Genomic DNA, 22,032 nt, shown 5'->3' with positions numbered 1-22,032 from the left:
GTTTACAGCAATAGTTATGGGTAAATATTAACATTTGTGTACAACTAGCCCCCCTTCCCCCTACCTGCTAAAACAAAGTCATTGCAAGTTAACTTTCAAACAATAAGGAACAACTTTATTTCATTAGATCCTTGTAGGGAATTATGTAAGCTTTGTAAGGAGCCATCAGACAAGAAAATCCGTGCAATATTAAGCGAATAGTGGCGAAAAAACGTCATATACTGCAGCCTGCTGCATTGTTTGAATTACCGCGCCAAGATGGCGGACCTGATGACGTGCGCCAGCCTATTCAGCTAGCGGCCGATGCGGCATCTAGGCTTTTATATCTGTGACTGAAACCACCCATTTTTTTTCTTTCTTTTTTTATCACTCTGCTGCAGAGACAAAGGAAATACGCCAAACACATTTCATTTTTTTTTTTCAAATCGATTTGTCACTGGCTTCCTATGGCATTATTTTTCTTCCTTAAATGGCGGGGGAAAAAACTGCGTCACTCAGAGCTTAGTCTGGTCTGCAGGACGATCCGAGTCACTCAGATTTAGTCTGCAGGACGATCCCACGCCCAGAGCTATGGCGCAAGGTCACCACCCGTTGTAACCTGCACTCTTGCTTGCCTTTCGATCGTAAAATCGTTATTAGTTATTATTATCGCTGACCTACGTATGAACAATGACGTTTTCATCTTTGTTTTTCGACAATCATCATTTTTTTTTCTACATTCTCTTCATCTTTCTTCGCCTTCTTTTTATTGTTAGCTGTGGTTGTATAACGATGTGAACCTTTTGGGCTACCTAATATAATCATAAATACAAACGTGAGGGCATGATTGCATGAATTTAATACAAACTGACAATAAACACGCAAAATATACAGGGTAACTACGAACAGGCAAGCCGTCTGTGAGACAGCTTAACGGAAAATTCCCATTATTTCAAGATGGAAAGCTTCCCGTGGCGACAAACTGGCAACTCTGAGCCAATATCCTCAAATTCCATTATCTCTAGGAAATCGCATAATGAAACAGAGCTATCAAAAGCAAACAGACTCAAGCACGATGACGCACACACAAGTGCGCGAACACCTAACTCTCTCCAAACTTAGCTGGCCAAGGCAATCAGCCTGAATAATATGTATTATAATATTGTCTCGAGGTCTGAGATTTCACGGAAACAAGACCGTTCATTCACAGCTATTTCCTTTATAATTTTGTCTTCAAGGTTCTGTCACAGTTACTTCCTGTCTCGTAGGCATACACATGCATACATACTTCAGCCTATTATGTAGTGAAAATGGGAAATTAATTTCATTCATGAGAAATGGCCATAAAATCGAATATCCTAAAGATAGTAGCGTGTGACATTTCAATATTGACATGTATTAAGCTATAAACATCGTTCAAGATCGAAGTCTCTATCCCTTGGTAATAACTTATAACCAAATGATAAGCGCTACAACAATATACATCTCTCTTAGGTATAAGTTCCCAAGGGGTATAGCGAATCCAATATTAAAAGCATATCTGTGGCTTTAGTACACACACACCACACACACACACACACAACACACACAACACACACACACACACCACACACACACATATATATAATAATATATATATAATATATATAATATAAAATAATATATATATTATGTATAATATATATATTATTATATATATATATATATATATATTTAATTATATATAAATATATATAATATATATATATATATATATATATAAATATATATATATAAAATTATATATATAGTGGAAATGCTGTCTCAAAATAGGTGAAAACTACTTAATCAGTCCTACACAGGCCACTCAGCCTAATAGTATTATCTCAAGGGGTTAGTGAATTAGATACTAAAAGCATATTTGTGGCCTTTATGTGTGTGTGTGTGTGTATATATATTATATATCTATATATATATTATTATATATGTATTATATATTTATATATATATATTATATATAATATATATATATTATAAATATATATATATATATATATTAATATATATATATATATGTTATATATGTTAATATATGATATATATATATATAATAATATATTATATATAATATATATATATATATATAGAGTGTGTGTGTGGACATGGTGGGAAGTGCTGTCCCATAATAGGTATGTACTATTTAATCAGTCTAACGCTGGGCAATTAGCCTAATACGAATCTTCTCCTATAAACCCGAAATGAGTAGCAAATAATACAGACATTATTGAAAACGTGGCATGAATAAATAAAAGGTAGTCTTGCATTCATTACTGTGCCAGTTCAGAATTAAACAACATACATAACGGTGTATGTAAGCGCACAGCACTTACCTTCCAGTTGCTAAGCGAAATCTTCCGTGTTTCCCCATCAGGATATTATTTATAAGTGAATTCTAACACTCCCATGTTTTCAAATGAATTTATTTGTCACTTCGTAAACAAAAGAAAAAAAAAAGGTTGCCGCCTCTAACGATATATTGAACCATCTGTAAACATCACCAGCACTGAAGTCGTACTCGTATGACAACCACTTATGGCGCCAGAACATACAGGGAGTAGATAAATCCAAATGAACTCTATTTTCTGAAGATTATTCAAACCATTATAAGCTGTAGTACTACAATAGAGCAAAAGCATCATTAAAGGCACCAGGGAACACACGTAGTGGAGATGTAAATACGTACACACACCTATTCGTCACTCGTGGCTATAAGCTACTACCCTGAAAGGCTGGCTGAAGGCTGAAGCTACAGTGAAGCGAAATATTGTACCTAACAGGTCAAAACTATCGTATTTACATAAATATTATCGATCAGAGTTTTCATCATATAGGCCTATTGGTATGATACGTTATTAAGGTTTAAATTTAAGTTATGTAAACTCAGTAACCATGGATACAGTTCTATATATATATATATATATATATATATTATATATATATATATATAACTACGCCTCAATGACTCAAGGATGAAACCTGCGTTCAGATAACGCCTAACTCGAAGCATAAACAGCCTCCTGCAGTCATAGAGCTTCACTTTTATCCCATTCTCTCTATTAGATGGATGGATGGATGTATGATATTTAGGGTAAAAGCCCAGCCACTGGGGTCAAGAAGGCCATTCAGCGCTGGTTCTCTCTATATGAAAGCAGCACCATGATAGCGTTCTAATTTAACTTGAACCAGCGCCAACTTTCTCACTAAATCTTCGTCGTATATAGCAATTTCCACCGTTTTTAACATTGTCATCCTTCCTCGAAGACTCGTTTACAAAATTAACTTTAAAAAATGTAATTGTCAAATGAAGGACACTTGACTGTCCTGTTTATGATACAGTGTTTTTACAGCCCCTGTCAAAGATACTTTAAAGATGGTTTTTATTTTTTTCATTTCTGCAACTCACAGGTCATCATAACGAAGGACTCAGTTACTCTGGTTGTCATTCATTTTAGCAAAAGACTGATAAGGATAAATTATTTAATTAAACTATACGTCAGAGAAATCAATTGAAAGTACTTTGTCTCTCTTGTAACACATATCATAGGAACAAGGTATCAAGGATACTGTCATAGAAACACAACTTAGAGAAGGATATATCCGTTTATTAGTCTAACATTTTCAACAAACATTTCCCTTCTGCTAACTTGCGCTCTTCTTTGCAACACCGCCTCGTCTTTGGATGCTAATCAAGATTTCTGCATCGAGTTTTACGAGAAGAAGAACTGAAAAAAGAATGAGTACGGAGAATAAGGAGACCAGCATCACATTCTCAGCACAGTTGAGTCAGCTGCAGAGATTTAGCTAGCCTGTCGCAGTCTTCAGGGTTAGACCTAATCGCTTCGACGAACGCATCCACAGCAGCTTGGGTCTGGGGTTGACACTGTGGACACTGCATTCCAGAGCGGTGCAGGAGAGGGATGAGACCTGTGAGGATAAGAGGAAATAACCAGGATAATTCATTACTATTATTATCATTAAATTCAGGTCCTCTAAAATGATTTCTACTCATCCAGATTAATAATCTTCCACTGCGTTTCGACTCTTCACGAAGATACCTCCTACTATTTTCTATTACTGCTAAGAGAACTAATGTTTTTCGTCTCAGACAGATTGTGAGCAATTGTTCCTCGCACCGGATTTCTAAGATATGTACACATGCACAATAAAGGTATACGTTTATGTTTTTTCTTAATATTCTTTAGTGTTTTATGATACTATTTTTTCGATGCTGAGTTTAAAAGCAAGAAAGGAAGGATTTAGAAAATAGGAGAAAAATAGAGGTGAGAGAGGAAGCCAAAGCCTGTCTGTAGAGGGAAAGAATGCCAAGGAACTGAGTAGTGGGATGTTGACTGGATCTCAGAGAGAAAAATGGGACATGGCGGATATTTCGTGAACACCAGAAAAGAAGTCTGTTCGTTTCACCTCAACAGAAGCACGACAGAAATAGCACCTTTGGCAAAGAGGCAGCTAATGGAGAGAGAGAGAGAGAGAACGTTTGCTAAGACTTACGAGAGAACCGTTACAAAAACTTACGTCTAACAATTCGAGCACGCGGGTCGCAGTCGTCTCTCGCCCTGAAATCGATCAGACAGTTGACCACATTAGGCACGTTGTCGGGCTGGAGGATAACAATCAGCTCCTGTAAAATGTTACGATTGCTGGCGCCTATCTGGTCCAAAAGCAGGATGATCTGGTCGACTCTTTGGCCACGGCACAGTGCCACGTAACTCGCCAGTGCCAGGAGGAGGGTGACAGACGACTTCATTCCGGCACTGTCGAAGAGAGTGGATGAGGATTCTGGATGGCGAATGTCAAAACAAAATTTATTTTTTTTTTTTTTTTCTAAATATAATTCAAATGTTCGCTGATGCAGTACGGCAATGCAACACATAACTGTGAATCTGATTTAATTCCATTGCTACCCCTATCTCTGTCTCTCTACGTTAGAATGCAGAATGCTCTGCCTCTGTCTCTGTCATATATATATATATATATATATATATATATATATATATATATATATATATATATATATATATATATACGTATATATATATATATATATATATATACGTATATACATACGTATATATATATATATATATATATATATATATATATATATATATATATATGATATGATATATATATATATATATATATATATATATATATGAATATATATATATATATCCATAATGATAAGCGGTGAGGACAAGGCAGATATAAGTGGTATAGCAAGCACGCATGAGGTTCACCACGGAGGATTAAAAATAAACCGACCCACTGCAAAAACTTGCTTCGCACAAGCACAGTAAATTGATATCCTGCTCTAAACAAAGTGTGAATTACAATGCAAAGATATCAATAACTACAATGATTGAAAATGTCAGTCTCTTAAGGCTTTTCTCTATATAACCATTTATTTACCAATTATCCCTGGTGGATATTATTACACGAGGCTAAATGAATATCAAAAGACGCTGAGATACCTAGGAACTATTTATGACGAAGCAGCAGAACTGATTTTTTTTTCTTTTTTTTCAGATTCACTTCAAAGAATTACTGTTAAAACTCTTGTAATTCCAATTCGCATCAGGATGTATGAAACAAATTACGATTAATATGGCTTCCACTTATCATACCGATGAAACCAGCAACTACGAAAATTCTGAACCTGATGCATATCAAGGTTATTTTCACTACCTGTGGTCTTCGGACCCCTTGACTGTGTCCATGCGAGAGCTCACCTTGGATACAAGTCCTCAAGGGTAACGTAGGAATTTCGAGGTCTTCTTGCCGTAGGTGCTTCACGAGAGGAGGGCGCTTCGGACACTTGTGTAACAAGAAGTTTGGAAGGGGACTGCAGACAACTTGGTCTGCTTGACGCTTTAATATTGTACTAGGTTCCTGATATGCTGCTGTTGCCTTGACGAGAGTGGTAGGTAAGGATCTACCAGCACGCTAAACAGTTGTTCTCTTTCACGCCCGTTACCCATCAGGTCTACTGTATTATCACGGTATATATGTCATAAATTACGGAAGAAGATACGCTCACAAAAAATTCTAAATTTGATCTGGTGTATAGTCACATATGTAGTTAATCGTTGCGATCACACGTGTGGGTAACTGGGTTCTCGGTTATGTTTTAAATGAATGTGAACGGGTTTTTCATAAAGGATACACATTTACACTTGTGACTGTCGATACTAATGAGAGAGAAGAAGGTTAACGCCGTTGAGATTAACTGTTTGAGTAGATTTTGCAACACAAGATTTGACAGGATGAGAATTGTGGATACGTATAGGATTGCTAACAAGGTTAGCACGATTCGGTCACTCGGATAGAATACATGACGATATAATAAGATGTAATAGTCTGTAATTCCAAAGAAAGGGGCATGGGAAGGATCGAATAAAAGGGGTGAAAGAGGGGCTGAGAAGTAATGTTCAATTATATTCTGGAAGCTCGAAAATATCAATGCGGAAATACACACAAAATACGCGCGATGTTGGTGAGCGCTAGGTAGGATTTCGAACCTGAGATTCAACCGTTAGTGAATGAATGTGACAAAAATCGTTATGAGTAACACATTATTGGGGAAAATGGGTATATATATATATATATATATATATATATATATATATATATATATATATATATTATATATATATATATCCATTTTCCCCAATAATGTGTTACTCATAACGATTTTTGTCACATTCATTCACTAACGGTTGAATCTCAGGTTCGAAAACCTACCTAGCACTCACCAACATCGCGCGTATTTTGTGTGTATTTCCGCAATGATATTATATATATATATATATATATATATATATATATATATATATATATATACGCATACATACACAGACACACGGCTCAAGGTATTACGTACCGGTTTCCAGCGTAAATTTTAGGATAAGGTTACTATTTATAAACACAAATCTGGGTCAGCAACGAAGCCGGCTATCCAGCTCCGCATACCCATGTAGAATCTTCAGAACCAGCTCCGCAGGGTATGGGTATGGAGTGGGAAGTCCGTTTTGCAACGCCTATGGTCTACCGTAGCAGACCAACACCTAAAGGGTTGGGACATACCCACAGCATTGTCTATGGGCCAAAATAACATGGGTCATGATCATAGAAGGTCAATATTATTGACGATCTATGGTTAGAATCCTTAAGAAAGTCCGGATCATAGAAAAAAATCAAAAGATATTTCGTGAAGTTACTATTCCTGTCCTGAAGTGGTTTGCGTTGGAGGTAGGGTGAGTGCCAAAAAGGCATATGTGAGTGTTGATAGGATTGTTTAAGATACTTGGTAAGGAATGACGGAGGGTAAATAAAGGTGTATTTTTTTCACGACAAAATTTTTATTTATGTAGAATTCTTGCAAAAGAAATGTGTGCATTCTCAGCAGAGAGAGAGAGAGAGAGAGAATGTATAAAAAAGAAGGAACAGAGTGAAAAAGAACAAGTTTTTCTGGTCTTTCGGAGTTTGCCAGACATTAAACCGCATTGTGTGTGTGTGTGTGTGTGTGTGTTTTAGCCAAATGTTGCGTCATTCATAGATACTTAAACGGACCATCGGGACAAAAGTAAATATATTACTTAAAAAAAAAAAAACTTTACTTTCCCATTTTAGGATCATATTAATTAAAAATTATTACCGAATAAAGTAACAATCTAACATATTCACAAAATTAAGAATGGAGGTAATTCCCTGTTATGTGGTAGTAGTACAGATACAAGCATGTGTATAGATGTTTGAATGTAACAGAGAATGGCCCTTTAGCCCTGCTCAATTAGCCTGAGAAATAACAAAATCCTTGTGGTAGGTTCTTCCCTGAATAAACGAATAATTATTAGGGTGCAGGTTACGGCGCAAAAACTGGCGCAGTTAATGAGATCGTGTTTTCTTTATTTTATTCTTCCTGAAAAAAGGTTTGTATGACTGTAAGCCATTACATTTATCCTATCTTACTTACAATCCTATGCTTTCCAGAGGTCATGTTACAAGAGTTTTAATAGGGAAAACGATAATACGTAAAGTTGATGTTAAACTTTCAGCCGGGGTTGACCCATAGTACTAAGCTTCATAAGGTAAAACAAAGTAGATTCAACTTGGAGATGTGCTTTACCCCCAGATTGTTGTTCAATAAATGACCACGAAAAATTAGCTACAATGAAAATACGTTCATATTTACGAGGCTTAAAAAATAAAAATAAACATTCCAGTTCAGTGAAAACAGGAATAATTATACAGAATTAGCACGAGTAGTTTTCCAGAGGTAGGGCCATACAGAGTGCCCTTTTGACTTAGTGGCCTATGAAAAAGAAGTAAGCATAAAAAAGTTACGAGACGTCGGGGAGACATACATCAATGGGGAGACTATACGCGTGGCACCATAGCAACCCAGAGCCGTAGCAACCTAGTCCAGAGGTCAACTAGAAAACCGTAGCCTGATGACCTGTTAGCCTATATAAGGTCTGGTAAAAGTATCATATCTCTCAATAAATAACAAGTGAACAGTTATTTCTCAAAGGTAACATCCTCTACAGAGTGGCTTTTCAAATAAATATGAAGAAATAGATCACATTTCGTGGGTGACCCGAGAATAGGTGTCTCCTTTTCCACACATATTTACCTTGACCTGAGTAATTCTATCTCTCGACCGTAGATACTTTCACTACCTCTTCTACGAGAGATTGCCACTTTTAATTTAAACAGACTTATAGGCTTTAAAGGCCAAATGAATGCATCAATAATCTGTTTCGCCGATCTTCGTTACGGAAAGAATGAAAAAATACTTAGTGTTGGCAACAGTGTTAAATAAACTTGTCTTAGTAGTGTTTGGAGGTAACGTTGAACGTCTGCTGTCTCACAGTCACAGTATACTGGGATTCACGATTCAGTTTTAACCCTTTCGTGGAGTAGAATGATGCGTTTTTATTTTAAATAGCCTAGGCCTCTTGGTTAAAATAAGTTGGTTTATCCCTCTCACTCTTCTAATTTACGTGGTAGAGTCATTGTACTTTCTGCAACTCTGGATGCACATATCTGTCACAATAATATAATAAGGATTTTTCATGGACCTTTTACGCTTATTGTAGCATTAATATCCATGGAGCAGTGAGAAAGGTTAGCAACCCTATTTCTTGTCTATTCTAGATAACTACGTAAGCTAGGAATTGAAATACTGTCCTATAGAAATTATAGTTAGTTTAGGCTAGTCTACCTCATTAGACCATTTTAGTTTATATGGTCGGGCTGTTGTCCCTTCAGTAGGTTAGATTTTTGGATGTAGAATTATTCAGGAACCCTTGAGGAGGATCATCCTTAATCAATTATTGAAGGTTCCAAAGGAATTTGGACTTACGTAGACTGCATTGCTCAGAAAAAATGTTTTATATGCGCATTTGTTTGGAGACTATAATTACGTTTGAGTTCGGTTCCAGAGGAACTTCGTCTCTCGTAGGATTTCCTTTAGTTTCAATGGTAACAATGGCCATGTTACTTACAGTGCGTTCATATGGCGACAGATTAAGCCCAGCTATGAATTTAATCTCAAGTTATTTAGGTATTGTTAATTTAAACTCTTAAGCACATTATGCATATTACCAGTTAATGTCATAACCTACATTTTGCCCATATGAATTGCCTCACCTTACACTTTACCTCAAGGATAGGCTAGGTTTGAAGGTTAGGTAAGTAGTATTTAATGGTAAAGTAATGTAGGTTAGAAAATAAAGTATCAAATATTATCATCAGTAGTAAGTGATAGTCTATATGTATCTATACTCTGTTTTTTTCCATCTGTCCATCCGCCTGTGGTGTTTTTGTATGGTAAAATTGGGTCCCGGGCTTTAGATAGTTACATTCAGCTTACATTCAACGATTATAATAATATCCTATTTCGAATATTAACGGTGTAATTCGCATACAGTAAATTATTAAAACACTTTTCAGTTGCAAATGTACACCCAGATATCCTTTTATTTACCTAAAACTTACACATAGCGTAACTATCTAAAGCCCGGGATGCAGTGTTACCATACAAAAACACCACAGGGAGATGGACAGATGAAAAAAAACAGAGTATAGTGTGGTGAAGTCTGATAAAGCTTTTTAATGTTTAAAGTAAATCAGAAAGTTGCATTTGCTTCCAATTGCTCACTTGTGGTTTTAGTTCTCATTAACTATCTTAAACAAATGTATTTTACAAGTTATGCAACAGTGAAACGAGTTTTTACAACCAATGAATCAGTCTGTCAAGGGGAAAGTTAGTAATTTCATACCTTTACTAGGTAGCTGTTGGATTGTTATATATTAATTGTGGCACCACTAACTATGATGCAAAATGTTAAGTGGTATGAGGAAAAGGTCAAATGTAGAATGGCCAAATAAAGATATAACTGGCAGTAGCAAATGTGAACCACACACTAAGAAATATGTCTGCATGTATATTATATACGTATATGTATATATGAGTGTAGTATGTGTGATGGCTGTCTAGGTGTATATATATATATATATATATATATATATATATATATATATATATATATATATATATATATATATACAAGAATATATATATATTTTGTTTTATTTCATTGACATGTCAGCACTAAAGAGCAAAACAATGTGTGTTGCCCATATACAAAATTTAGATGTTTTTGCTACAATTCATGGTCTTCTGTTGGACTAAGTGAGGTTAGGAAGCTTATGCCAGCGTGGGATTTGAATCGTGAGCAACCTATAGAATCCACAATAGACGGCATATCAATTTCAGCTTCACAGAGGCCCATTAAGTATTCTTCTGAGACAATCGTTCAGAAAACCAGGAACCGGTATTTCATTGTCGAGTTGTTTTTCTTGCATAGACAGCTGGATCAACCAGCCGAATATCTTGGGAATAACAAATCTATGTCAAGGTGACAAATCTACGTTAGTGTTTTTGTTTTGTCGTATCAGAGGTATTATGTGAAAATAATAATTATATAATAGTTTATTATTACGATTCTTTTGTGTCATTCTTTGCAGGTTTTAACTTTCATATGATCCATCACTATAGGGTATGGGAAATAATGAGTGTACTATAACTGAATGGCAGATTAATTAAAGGATAAATAATTACTGTTGTACAGAGGAGTATGACAGTGATAGTGAAATTATATCGACATTTGATAATTTAAGATGAACTTGCATGGGGAATAGAGAAACTGTAACTAAGTGCTGCATATGTTTTGGAGGCTTACTATAATTATATGCAAATGCACGGTACGATTCTGTGTTGTTTCATAGGATGTGTGTTTATTGTGGATAACGACTACTACTATAGTGGGAAGTCCAGGTTGACGAAGGTAAATTTTCTTATGTAAGTATTGCTGATCGTTATCTGTAGACGATAGAAATTTACATACAAAGAAGCATGGTGTTTACTCGTTACCCATCTACTGACTGGCGTAGATGCTGATGACAGTTGGATAATAACAGAACTGCAGATATCTTTAATCTTTTTTATTCTTCGTGATAAATATACAGTATAGTGAATAAGGGAAAGTTTTTTTTTATTATTGATTAAAGCTTCAAATTTTTTGATAGTGGACATTCTGCTCCCATTTGACAATAAATAAAGGCTCTTGCAAATAAAGTCAGAACGAGCTCAGAGTAGTCTCACACACACACACAGCAAAACTTTCCCGTGAGGCTGTATAAAAATTCACGGTTCCCTGCCCTCCGTGCCATTTGATTTCCGTTCGTCGCAGAAAGTTAGGCCTTCCCCGACACAGGCTGCGTAGGCAAGGGCGTGAGCTATGTAGTTCTGTTCGTAGACGCCTGTAAAGAGGTGCGAATGGGGACCCGTCACCCATAGGCCTACGTCCTCTCCAGAGTGGTAGGAAGAGCTCTGGGGAATGGCTGCGGTCTGGCGGTAGTTTGAGTCCGCTGTAGACAAGAATGGTGGTGTTAGCAGAGTTTATAATCTTGAGTTAGATTTAAGCGTGGAGAGATCTGCAAGTTTGGTCAATGCTGTTGATGTAGCCTATCAGTTAAGATAAGCAAGCACCTATTCGTAGCTTTAGACCTAAACCATCAAAACACGAAACTATTGTAGTGTAAACCTTCAGAGTTAAGCAGGAATTTGTGTCTATTGTATTAATTGAAACATGGGGCTAGATGTATAAAATGTGAGATATACAGATGGTGTGCGAGGTAATAATTGACGGATAAGCTATTTTTAGCATAATATTAGATAATGAGTCGTGAAGAAGGAAGCAGGATACTACTAGAGGTTAATGTTGATGAAGATTATATATATATATATATATATATATATATTATATATATATATATATATATATATATATATATATATATATATATATATATATAACGTGTGTATGCCTGAAGCTTGTTTTTTAAGTACATCTAGATCCCAAGGTAACTTTCAAAGAGTATCGTTCGAACTTACTTAGATTGAGTTTTGATGGATCGGGCCGTTTGCCCTCCTCAGTAACGTCATACCCAGGTCCATTGCCATATAGTAAGGCTGTGTACGGGATGTTATCCACTCCGCTTACGTCACCAACTCCTGAAATTGAAAATAAAATCTTATAAAATACTATACTCAATTTTTTCCCATCTGTCCACCCGCCTGTGGTGTTTGCGTATGGTAACACAGAGTCCCGGGCTTTAGATAGTTACATTCATCTGACATTCAACAATAATAACAATATCCTATTTCGAATATTAGCGGTGTAATTCGCATACAGTAAATTATTAAAACACTACAGTTGCAATTGTACACCCAGATATCCTTTTATTTACCTAAAACTTACACATAGCATAACTATCTAAAGCCCGAGACGCAGTGTTACCATACGCAAACACCGCAGGGGGGTGGACAGATGAAAAAAAAAAAAACAGAGTATAGTTATCGGTTTTATATCTAGATTGTGTTGAATTCAGTGGTTGATGTTCTCATCTTTCTTTCTAGACTCGAAGCTGGCGATATTTGTGGGAGTTTTTTTTTTTTCCTTTTCTTTTTCTTCTTGATAGGACTAATATTATTGATCTCTTACCGATGGCTTACCTTCTTATGCTGTGACTGTTTGTTTAGAGAGATTTAGGCTACTCAGCTCAACATCCACCCCGCCTCCCCTCCCCAACCCAGAACCTTTTGTATGAAGTCTAAGATCTGGCATTTTCTCCCTGTGCCAGTTATCCACTTAAACAGATATACCTCTTGATATATTTGCTTCGCACTTTTATTTTTATGTAGTGTATGCCATTAAAGATTAGTTGCTCGCTCTAATAAAGGCTTCGTTCCTTCAATCCCAGTCTATACCAGAAAACGGTATTTATAAACTGTCTGTGAATGATTTGTGAATTGTTTCGAAATGGCGTTTGCAGACATTTACAAAAGTAACGGTTTCCAAACATCACGGAAAGAACTTGCTTGCGAGCAAACTTTCCATGAGTGGACTGGATCTTGGTAAATTATAGACAGGTCTGCAGAGATGTCAGCCTTGAAAGGGTCGCGGAAACATTTCCGCTTTGGACGATGTCCAGGCGATGACAGCAGCAATTTTTTGAGATAGAGGATAGTCATCTGCGGAACGGAACGGACGCATGGCGCAGTGATTGCCACTTGGCTAGTCTTCTCTTGTTGTGTCCTTGAAGTGTTGTTATACTAGGAAAAGAGTACCAAGATTTATACCAGGTTTATAACGAGCAGAATGATAATAAGTATCCTATATATGGTAGCCAGTTGGGAAATGTTGTGAAATGCCTAGTTCTTACAAACAACAGGCTTACGGACAGTACGATACGGCTTTCAAATGGGTGACTAGTTTGGTAAGAATACAACAAATAGTCTAATATAAGAAACTTCTTGCTTTTACGTCTGGTGACCTTTTGTGTGCCTTGCTTAAAGTTTTATTTATTTATGTATTTATTTATTTATTTTTAGCTGATAGCTAAGGTGGGTGAAGAAGAGTGAGGGCAGTTAGCTAGCTAACCATGGTAGGGAATAATTTAAAAAGTTACGTATTAGTAAGAGTAATGTAAAGTGTGGTTTATAATTTGAATGTGATAAATGCAAACTCGTAGACCTAAGTCGTGATCAAGTGGAGTTTGGAGGCTGAATTTTTAAGTTTCTTTCTTTGCGCGCATTTCTGAGTGTACAGGAAATGCGCCGTCGATAGACCATCCTCAAGGTAGACATGTTTTTGTCATGAATTATTCAATGGGTAAAACAGGATTAACGTTGTTTGGCAATAGGAGTTTTTAACTAAGTAACAGATTTTCTTATGTAACACTTGAGTAGCCTCAAACTGTTGTGGACGATTAATAGTAACCAAGAATTAGATTTGGACGTTCTTATATAAACGTGAACGTTAAAACTATAGTTCGTTCACGGGCTGTTCTGAGGAGAAAGGAAATCATGGCATTAATGCAATTTTGAGCATTTGTCTTTAATGCATTCAACAATTTTTATCATAGTTTGCCATACTACTTTTGTACGTTGCAAGTTGTTAACAGAGAGAAATAGTATGTATGTATATGTGTTATATATACATGTATATACATATGTATATATAATTATATCATAGTTACAATATATATATATATATATATATATATATATATATATATATATATATATATATTACCAATACAAGAAATGTCTCACCCAAGATGTCGTTGTGTCTGTTAGGATACCCGTTGATGGTTAGCGGCTGGGCATGATCAACCGTAACGATGATAAGGGTGTCCAGGGGATCCGTCATCGCCAGCGCCATCTGCACGGCCTCGTCGAACTCGAGCGTCTCCGTCAGCGCCTTGCGGGCCTTGTTCTCATGGTGAGCCTGGTCAATTCGTCCTCCTGCGAATGTTTGTGATTGTACTCGGTGTGTTAAGTTGATGGCTGCGAGCATGCTTGTTTGTACTTATACCCGCATGTGGTTGTTTATTTAGTATACCTATATAACATACGTATATATACATATATTTTTTTTTATCTAAGGCCACGGGAAAATAGAATTAAGGAGGAGACTAAACGCTTTCGTGTTATTTCAGCGCGTTTTCGAGGTACAACGCTAAAAAAACAGAGAATATCTAATATAGTTTTCCAATGTTTTCCTTGGGATTCAACCACACTTGATTACGCTTCGTCTTTGTTGTTGTTGTTTAAGATTAAGCTGGCCTTATGCCAGCACGGGCTCTTGCTCATCGAGCAGTCCGTAGGTCTTGGTGTTTATAGTTTCCTCCAGTCCTGGGCTAGATAGGGATGTCAGGTTATCAATCCCAGGTGTGTCTGTAAAAAAAAAAAAAAAAAAAACTCGTACCTTCTACCATTAAAAAGTAGCCATTTTCATCTCGCCGAAGGACCTCTATGGCCGCTTTCGTCATTTCCGGCAAGGATGGATCCATCTTTGGGTTTCGATCTAATAGGTAGTCCATGTGGGAATAAGCGAACAACCCTGAGAAAGAATACAAATACATTAGTGTTACTGATAGTCTGATACTACACAAGGGGCAGCAATGACAAGATGAGCAGATAGAAATTAGATCTAATTTTATAAGAAGTAAATTTAACACATTTATGAAGGTCTGTGATGCGGAACGGTCAGACAGAAGTTCCACTTTCTGAAGTCAGTACGAGTATATGATTATTAATAGTGTTAATGTGTTTCTGAAGCGTGTGTGTGTGTGTGTTTTTTTTTTTTTATTTAGATAAATAATGACATTATTAGGCCTCCATAGCCACACGCGCGCACACAAACATATAGTGTATATATATATATAATATATATATATATATATATATATATATATATATATATATATATATATATATAAAGAGAGAGAGAGAGAGAGAGAGAGATAAATATATTATTTATTATATATTTATATATTATTTATTGATAGTACTATGTCGGAGTTTCCAAAGCGTGTTATGTATGATTTAGGCAAATGGTAATACTCTCAAGCCCTTAAACCCAGAACTAATTTATATGTATGACATAAAGAAAGATATAGAGTGTTGTTTAGCAACAGCCGTTTTTAAAATTGCCTTCATCTAGGCCTACCTAGAAGGTAATCGGTGTTGGCGGTGTCTAGAGCAAGCAGGTCCTCTCTGTTCCAGACGTAGGCTGAACTGACTCCTTTAGAGTCCTTGTCGCTCTTCCACATGCTTATGAGGTCCTTCCCGTCGAGCCTGTACCCACCCACGCCCTCTTCCACGTCTATGACACTCTGTGGGAGGAGGCGTTGCCGCCCGCCGCCCATGATGACCTGCGAGAATCCGAGTTAGTTTGCTAGCGTGACGCCCAAAAATTTAATAGGTTTCTCATGGTCTTTGCATCAGCGAAAGAGCATGAAAAGCGAGTTGATCTCCAGCTCATGTTTTCAGTAAACGTGACATATATTGCGTGGAATCAGAGGTATTTAATTCTGGGGATTAGAAATTCATTTCTCGATAAAATGTGGTTCGGATCCCACAATAAGCCGTAGGTCCTGTTGCACGGTAACCAATTGGTTCCTGGCCTCGTAAAAAATATCTACTCCTTCGGGCCAGCCCTAGGAGAGCTGTTAATCGGCTCAGTGGTTTGGTTAAACTAAGGTAAACTGTCAGATAACTCACGCCGGCCACGCGTGTTTAGAAGTGTTTCAGTGAAGAACTGAAAGAAGGCGCCTTCTGAGAATTTCATATCGCAGTCAGTCCAATTAATAATGCACCTTAGAGCTAATAGAGCAGCTTGAGAGGTACAATCACGAACTGATAGAATCAAAACAATCGTATTGTGGACAAACGAACTAGAAGTGGAAAGAAGTACAATTATTATCCTAATAAGGGAAGACTGGATTTTAAGCGAAAGAAGGATGTAAATACCTTTAGTTATCACAGTGCTCATATGTCACTTGATAACCTACGACGGTAATTATAGCAGACGCTTCAAAACGGAGCGAAAAATGAAAATAGTCACGTCATCTTCCTTCCCAATCCCCGGAACTGTGTATATGCGATTATTATTATTATTATTATTATTATTATTATTATTATTATTATTTTATTATTATTATTATTATTATTATAAAGGATTAGTTTATCTAGACCTCTGAGCCTAATATAGGCTGGTTTTTCTTCGTGTTAAGAAGAAAACGCTCATTTAGGTAAGCTTGGAGATAGGGTCTTTCTAATTATTAATTTATACCGAAATCGGGAATGAAATGATGTATTTTAACCCTTCATCTGAACAGGGCTAAGACCCCAGTTCATGCAAGTCTGCATTATTTTAGGCTAGCTTAGCTTCGAGGTCATGTCGTGACCTGTATCCCAGATAAAGTAAGAGAGGAATTGACGTAGTATAGATAACGAAGTCGTGTCATGATCACCATTTCAATAAATAAATTTCAGTAAGTGAATACAAGGTACAACATTTTCAGTATCACAAATAATCCAAGAAATAAATACTGAAGTCCTATAACGATTATCAGTTCACTGAACGGAAAATAAGTGAATGCATGGCCTAATGTATCCAATTGATTCAGCAAAGTTCAAAGGTGACATTCCCGTTGAGGATTCATTTTGGCTCACCTTGAATTTGTTGCCAGGATCCTTGAGGATTAGCTGCTCTGCTATGTCGTCGCACACGTCTGGGTCTTGCCCTGTTTTGACCATCTGAAGAAGGGAGAGAGAAAAAAATGAACATTTATTTACAAATTTTTTGTCGTACTGAACGGCTCTTCGATACTGAAATTCACTCTCTCTCTCTCTCTCTCTCTCTCTCTCCTCTCTCTCGCTCTCGTCTCTCTCCGTCTCGGGGTTCATCTCCTCTCATCCGTCATCTCTCTCTCTCTCTCTCTCTTACATATTATATATAATCTATATATATATATAATATATATATCTATATCTATATATTATATATGATAAATATATATATAAATATGATATATAGAGATATAGTAATATATATATTATATATATATAAATAAAAAAAAAAAAAATATATATATATCATTATATATATCAATATATATATAGATATATATATATATATATATATAAATATATATAGATATATATATATATATATATATATATATATATATATATATATATATATATAGATATATATATATCTATATATGTATCTATATATATATATATATATATATATACATATAATCTATAATATATATATATATTATATATATATATCTATCTATATTATATCTATATATATATATATATGCATTATATATATATATATATATATACATACATCATACATACATACATACATACATACATACATACATACATACATACATACATACATATCATAAGCACATAATAACTGTTTTGCTGTTTTGTACAGACATGAGTTTAGTTTGGTCCCTTTTATCGAATATAATGACCCTGTGCTCACAAAATCTATGAACTTGATGATAAATATGGGTGTTAGCTCTGAAAGATGATTATCTTGACGTTCCACTGTCATGCTTTCCTGATTTCCTAGATGGCTCGGTTCGAAAGTAAGCTTTAGTACGTATGGACAATGACCCCGACATATATTCCGGTGGGCGGTCACCGTTAAACTTGAATGCCCCTTACAATATGGTCGTCTTTGGGGTCACGACATCCTCTGCAACGTTCTACCTGCTTTCTACCCCAGGGGTACGTTGCTAGCCGACGGATGTCCCTTGGATAATGAGGACGTCTGCCCCAGTTTTTAAGAAAATGTTCGTCGTTTTGAGATATTCTACGAGATTTAAGTTAGGAAATAGACTTAAGATTTACAAAGTTAGTTCAAGAATTTAAAGACTTAAGATTTACGAAGGTAGTTCAAGAATTAAAAGACCTAAGATTTATGAAGTTAGTTCTAGAATTAAAAGACTTAAGATTTACGAAGTTAGTTCAGGAATTAAAAGACTAAAGATTTACGAAGTTAGTTCACGAATTAAAAGACTAAAGATTTACGAAGTTAGTTCAAGAATTAAAAGACTAAAGATTTACGAAGTTAGTTCAAGAGTTAAAATAAGACTTAAGATTTACGAAGTTAGTTCAAGAATTAAAAGACTTAAATTTTACGAAGTTAGTTCAAGAGTTAAAAGACTTAAGATTCACGAACTTAGTTCAAGAATTAAAAGATACGAAGTTATTTCAAGAATTAAAAGACTTAAGATTTACGAAGTTAGTTCATGAGTGAAAAGACTTTAGATTTACGAAGTTAGTTCATGAGTTAAAAGACTTAAGATTTACGAAGTTAGTTCAAGAATTAAAAGACTTAAGTTTTACGAAGTTAGTTCAAGAATTAAAAGACTTAAGATTTACGAAGTTAGTTCATGAAGTTAAAAAGACTTAGATTTTTACGAAGTAGTTCACGAATTTAAAGATTAGATTTACGGAAGTTACTTCAAGAATTCTTAAGATTTACGAAGTTAGTTTCAAGAATTAAAAGATTAAATTACGACGTAAGTTCAGAGTTAAAAGACTTAAGATTTACGAAGTTAGTTCAAGAGTTAAAAGACTTAAGATTTACGAAGTTAGTTCAAGAATTAAAAGACTTAAATTTTATGAAGTTAGTTCAAGAGTTTAAAAGACTTACGATAATTCGAAGTTAGTTCAAGAATGAAACAATAAAGTTTACAAAAGTTAAGGTACAAGATTCTTTTAAAAGATTAAGGGGTTACGAAAGTTTAGTTCAAGAATTAAAAGACTTAAGTTTACGAAGGTTAGTTAAAGAATTAAAGACTTAAGATTTACAAAAGTTTAGTTCAGTTTGTTTGAATTAAAAGACTTAAGGTTAAAAACGGAAAAGTTAGTTCAAAAAGAATTTAAAAGACTTAAAAGATTTAATTGAAGTTAGTTCAAGAATTAAACGACTTACGCGTTTAGAAGTTATTCAAGAATTACTTAAGTTTACAAGTTAGTCAAGATTAAAAGACTTCAAAAGAATTTACGAAAGTTAGTTCAAGATTAAAAGACGTTAAAAGTTAACAAAGTTAGTTCAAGCAATTTAAAAAACAATTAAGGTTTTTAACAAAGTTAGTTTTCAAGAATTTAAAATAACTTAAGGTTTTACGAACGTTTAAGTTTCAAGAATTTAAAAAGACCCTTAAGGGTTTTCACGAAAGTTAGTTTTTTCAAGGAAGTAAAAGACTTAAGAGTTTACAAAGTTTAAGTTTTTTCAAAGGAATTAAAAGACTTAAGGTTTTACGAAGTTTAGTGTTTTTCAAGAATTAAAGAACTTAAGAATTTTATGAAGTTAGTGTCAAGATTAAAAGACTTAAGGTTTTTTACGAAGTTTTAAGTTTGTTCAAGAATTTAAAAAAACTTTAAGGGTTTTACAAAGTTAGTTTCAAGAAAGAATTTAAAAGACTTAAGAGTTTTACGAAAGTTAGTTTTTTTTTCAAGAATATTAGAAAAGACTTTAAGGTTTTTTTTTACAAAGTTAGTTCAAGCATTAAAAGACTTAAGATTTATGAAGTTAGTTCAAGAATTAAAAGACTTAAGATTTATGAAGTTAGTTCAAGAATTAAAAGACTTAAGGTTTACGAAGTTAGTTCAAGAATTAAAATACTTAAGATTTATGAAGTTAGCTCAAGAATTAAAAGACTTAAATTTTACGAAGTTAGTTCATGAGTTAAAAGAATTAAGATTTATGAAGTTAGTTCAAGAATTAAAAGACTTAAATTTTACGAAGTTAGTTCAAGAATTAAAAGACTTAAGGTTTACGAAGTTAGTTCAAGAATTAAAAGACTTAAGATTTACGAAGTTAGTTCAAGAATTAAAAGACTTAAATTTTACGAAGTTAGTTCAAGAATTAAAAGACTTAAGATTTACGAAGTTAGTTCAAGAATTAAAAGACTTATATTTTACGAAGTTAGTTCAAGAATTAAAAGACTTAAATTTTACGAAGTTAGTTCAAGAGTTAAAAGATTTAAGATTTATGAAGTTAGTTCAAGAATTAAAAGACTTAAGGTTTACGAAGTTAATTCATGAGTTAAAAGACTAAATTTATTTCGAAGTTAAGTTTCAAAATTAAAAGACTTAAATTTTTACGAAGTTAGTTTTCAAGAATTAAAAGAACTTAAGGTTACGAAGTTTAGTTCAAGAATTAAAGACTTAAGAATTTACGAAGTTAGTTTTCAAAATTAAAAGTCTTAAATTTTAACAAGAATTAAAAGACTTTTAGGTTTCGAAGTTGTTCAAGAATTAAAAAAACTTGAGATTTACGAAGTTAGTTCAAGAATTAAAAGACTTAAGATTTACGAAGTTAGTTCAAGAATTAAAAGACTTAAATTTTACGAAGTTAGTTCAAGAATTAAAAGACTTAAGATTTACGAAGTTCGTTCAAGAATTAAAAGACTTAAGTTTTACAAAGTTAGTTCAAGAGTTAAAAGACTTAAGATTTACGAAGTTAGTTCAAGAATTAAAAGACTTAAATTTCACGAAGTTAGTTCAAGAATTAAAAAACTTAAGATTTACAAAGTTAGTTCAAGAATTAAAAGACTTAAATTTTACAAAGTTAGTTCAAGAGTTAAAAGACTTAAGATTTACGAAGTTAGTTCATGAGTTAAAAGACTTAAGATTTACGTAGTTCAAGAGTTAAAAGACTTAAATTTTACGAAGTTAGTTCAAGAATTAAAAGTCTTAAATTTTACGAAGTTAGTTCAAGAATTAAAAAACTTTAGATTTACAAAGTTAGTTCAAGAATTTAAAGACTTAAATTTTACGAAGTTAGTTCAAGAGTTAAAAGATTTAAGATTTACGAAGTTAGTTCAAGAATTAAAAGACTTAAATTTTACGAAGTTAGTTCAATAATTAAAAGACTTAAATTTTACGAAGTTAGTTCAAGAATTAAAAGACTTAAGGTTTACGAAGTTAGTTCAAGAGTTACAAGACTTAAGATTTACGAAGTTAGTTCAAGAATTAAAAGACTTAAGATTTACGAGTCTGTTCAAGAATTAAAAGACTTAAGATTTATGAAG

The 22,032-nt window shown here is 34.3% G+C and overlaps 1 protein-coding gene and 1 long non-coding RNA gene across 3 annotated transcripts in view; both read right to left on the bottom strand.

Annotated features, from left to right (window-relative positions):
• Positions 1–3,599: 3,599 nt before the first annotated feature.
• LOC135204215 (uncharacterized) lies at positions 3,600–5,975 on the bottom strand. Its single transcript, XR_010312134.1, has 3 exons — positions 5,769–5,975; positions 4,552–4,790; positions 3,600–3,942 (listed from the first exon to the last, which is right to left on the bottom strand). It is a non-coding gene; the product is annotated as an uncharacterized LOC135204215 (long non-coding RNA).
• Positions 5,976–11,579: 5,604 nt separating this feature from the next.
• Positions 11,580–22,032, bottom strand: part of LOC135204213 (alkaline phosphatase-like) — a 24,049-nt gene continuing 13,596 nt past the window's right edge. For both annotated transcript variants that reach the window (XM_064234316.1, XM_064234317.1), the window contains exons 7-12: positions 17,630–17,713; positions 16,122–16,326; positions 15,378–15,512; positions 14,723–14,914; positions 12,500–12,619; positions 11,580–11,973 (exon numbers count right to left, since the gene is read on the bottom strand). In XM_064234316.1, coding sequence (XP_064090386.1) covers positions 11,750–11,973; positions 12,500–12,619; positions 14,723–14,914; positions 15,378–15,512; positions 16,122–16,326; positions 17,630–17,713 — 960 coding nt within the window. In that variant the 3' untranslated portion in view covers positions 11,580–11,749. The remainder of the gene's footprint in view (positions 11,974–12,499; positions 12,620–14,722; positions 14,915–15,377; positions 15,513–16,121; positions 16,327–17,629; positions 17,714–22,032) is intronic.

This window comes from Macrobrachium nipponense, chromosome 44 (assembly GCF_015104395.2).
Source record: "Macrobrachium nipponense isolate FS-2020 chromosome 44, ASM1510439v2, whole genome shotgun sequence".
Taxonomy (NCBI): Eukaryota; Metazoa; Arthropoda; class Malacostraca; order Decapoda; family Palaemonidae; genus Macrobrachium; species Macrobrachium nipponense.
The sequence above is the reverse complement of the archived record's forward strand: the minus strand, read 5'-3'. Positions and strand labels throughout refer to the sequence as shown.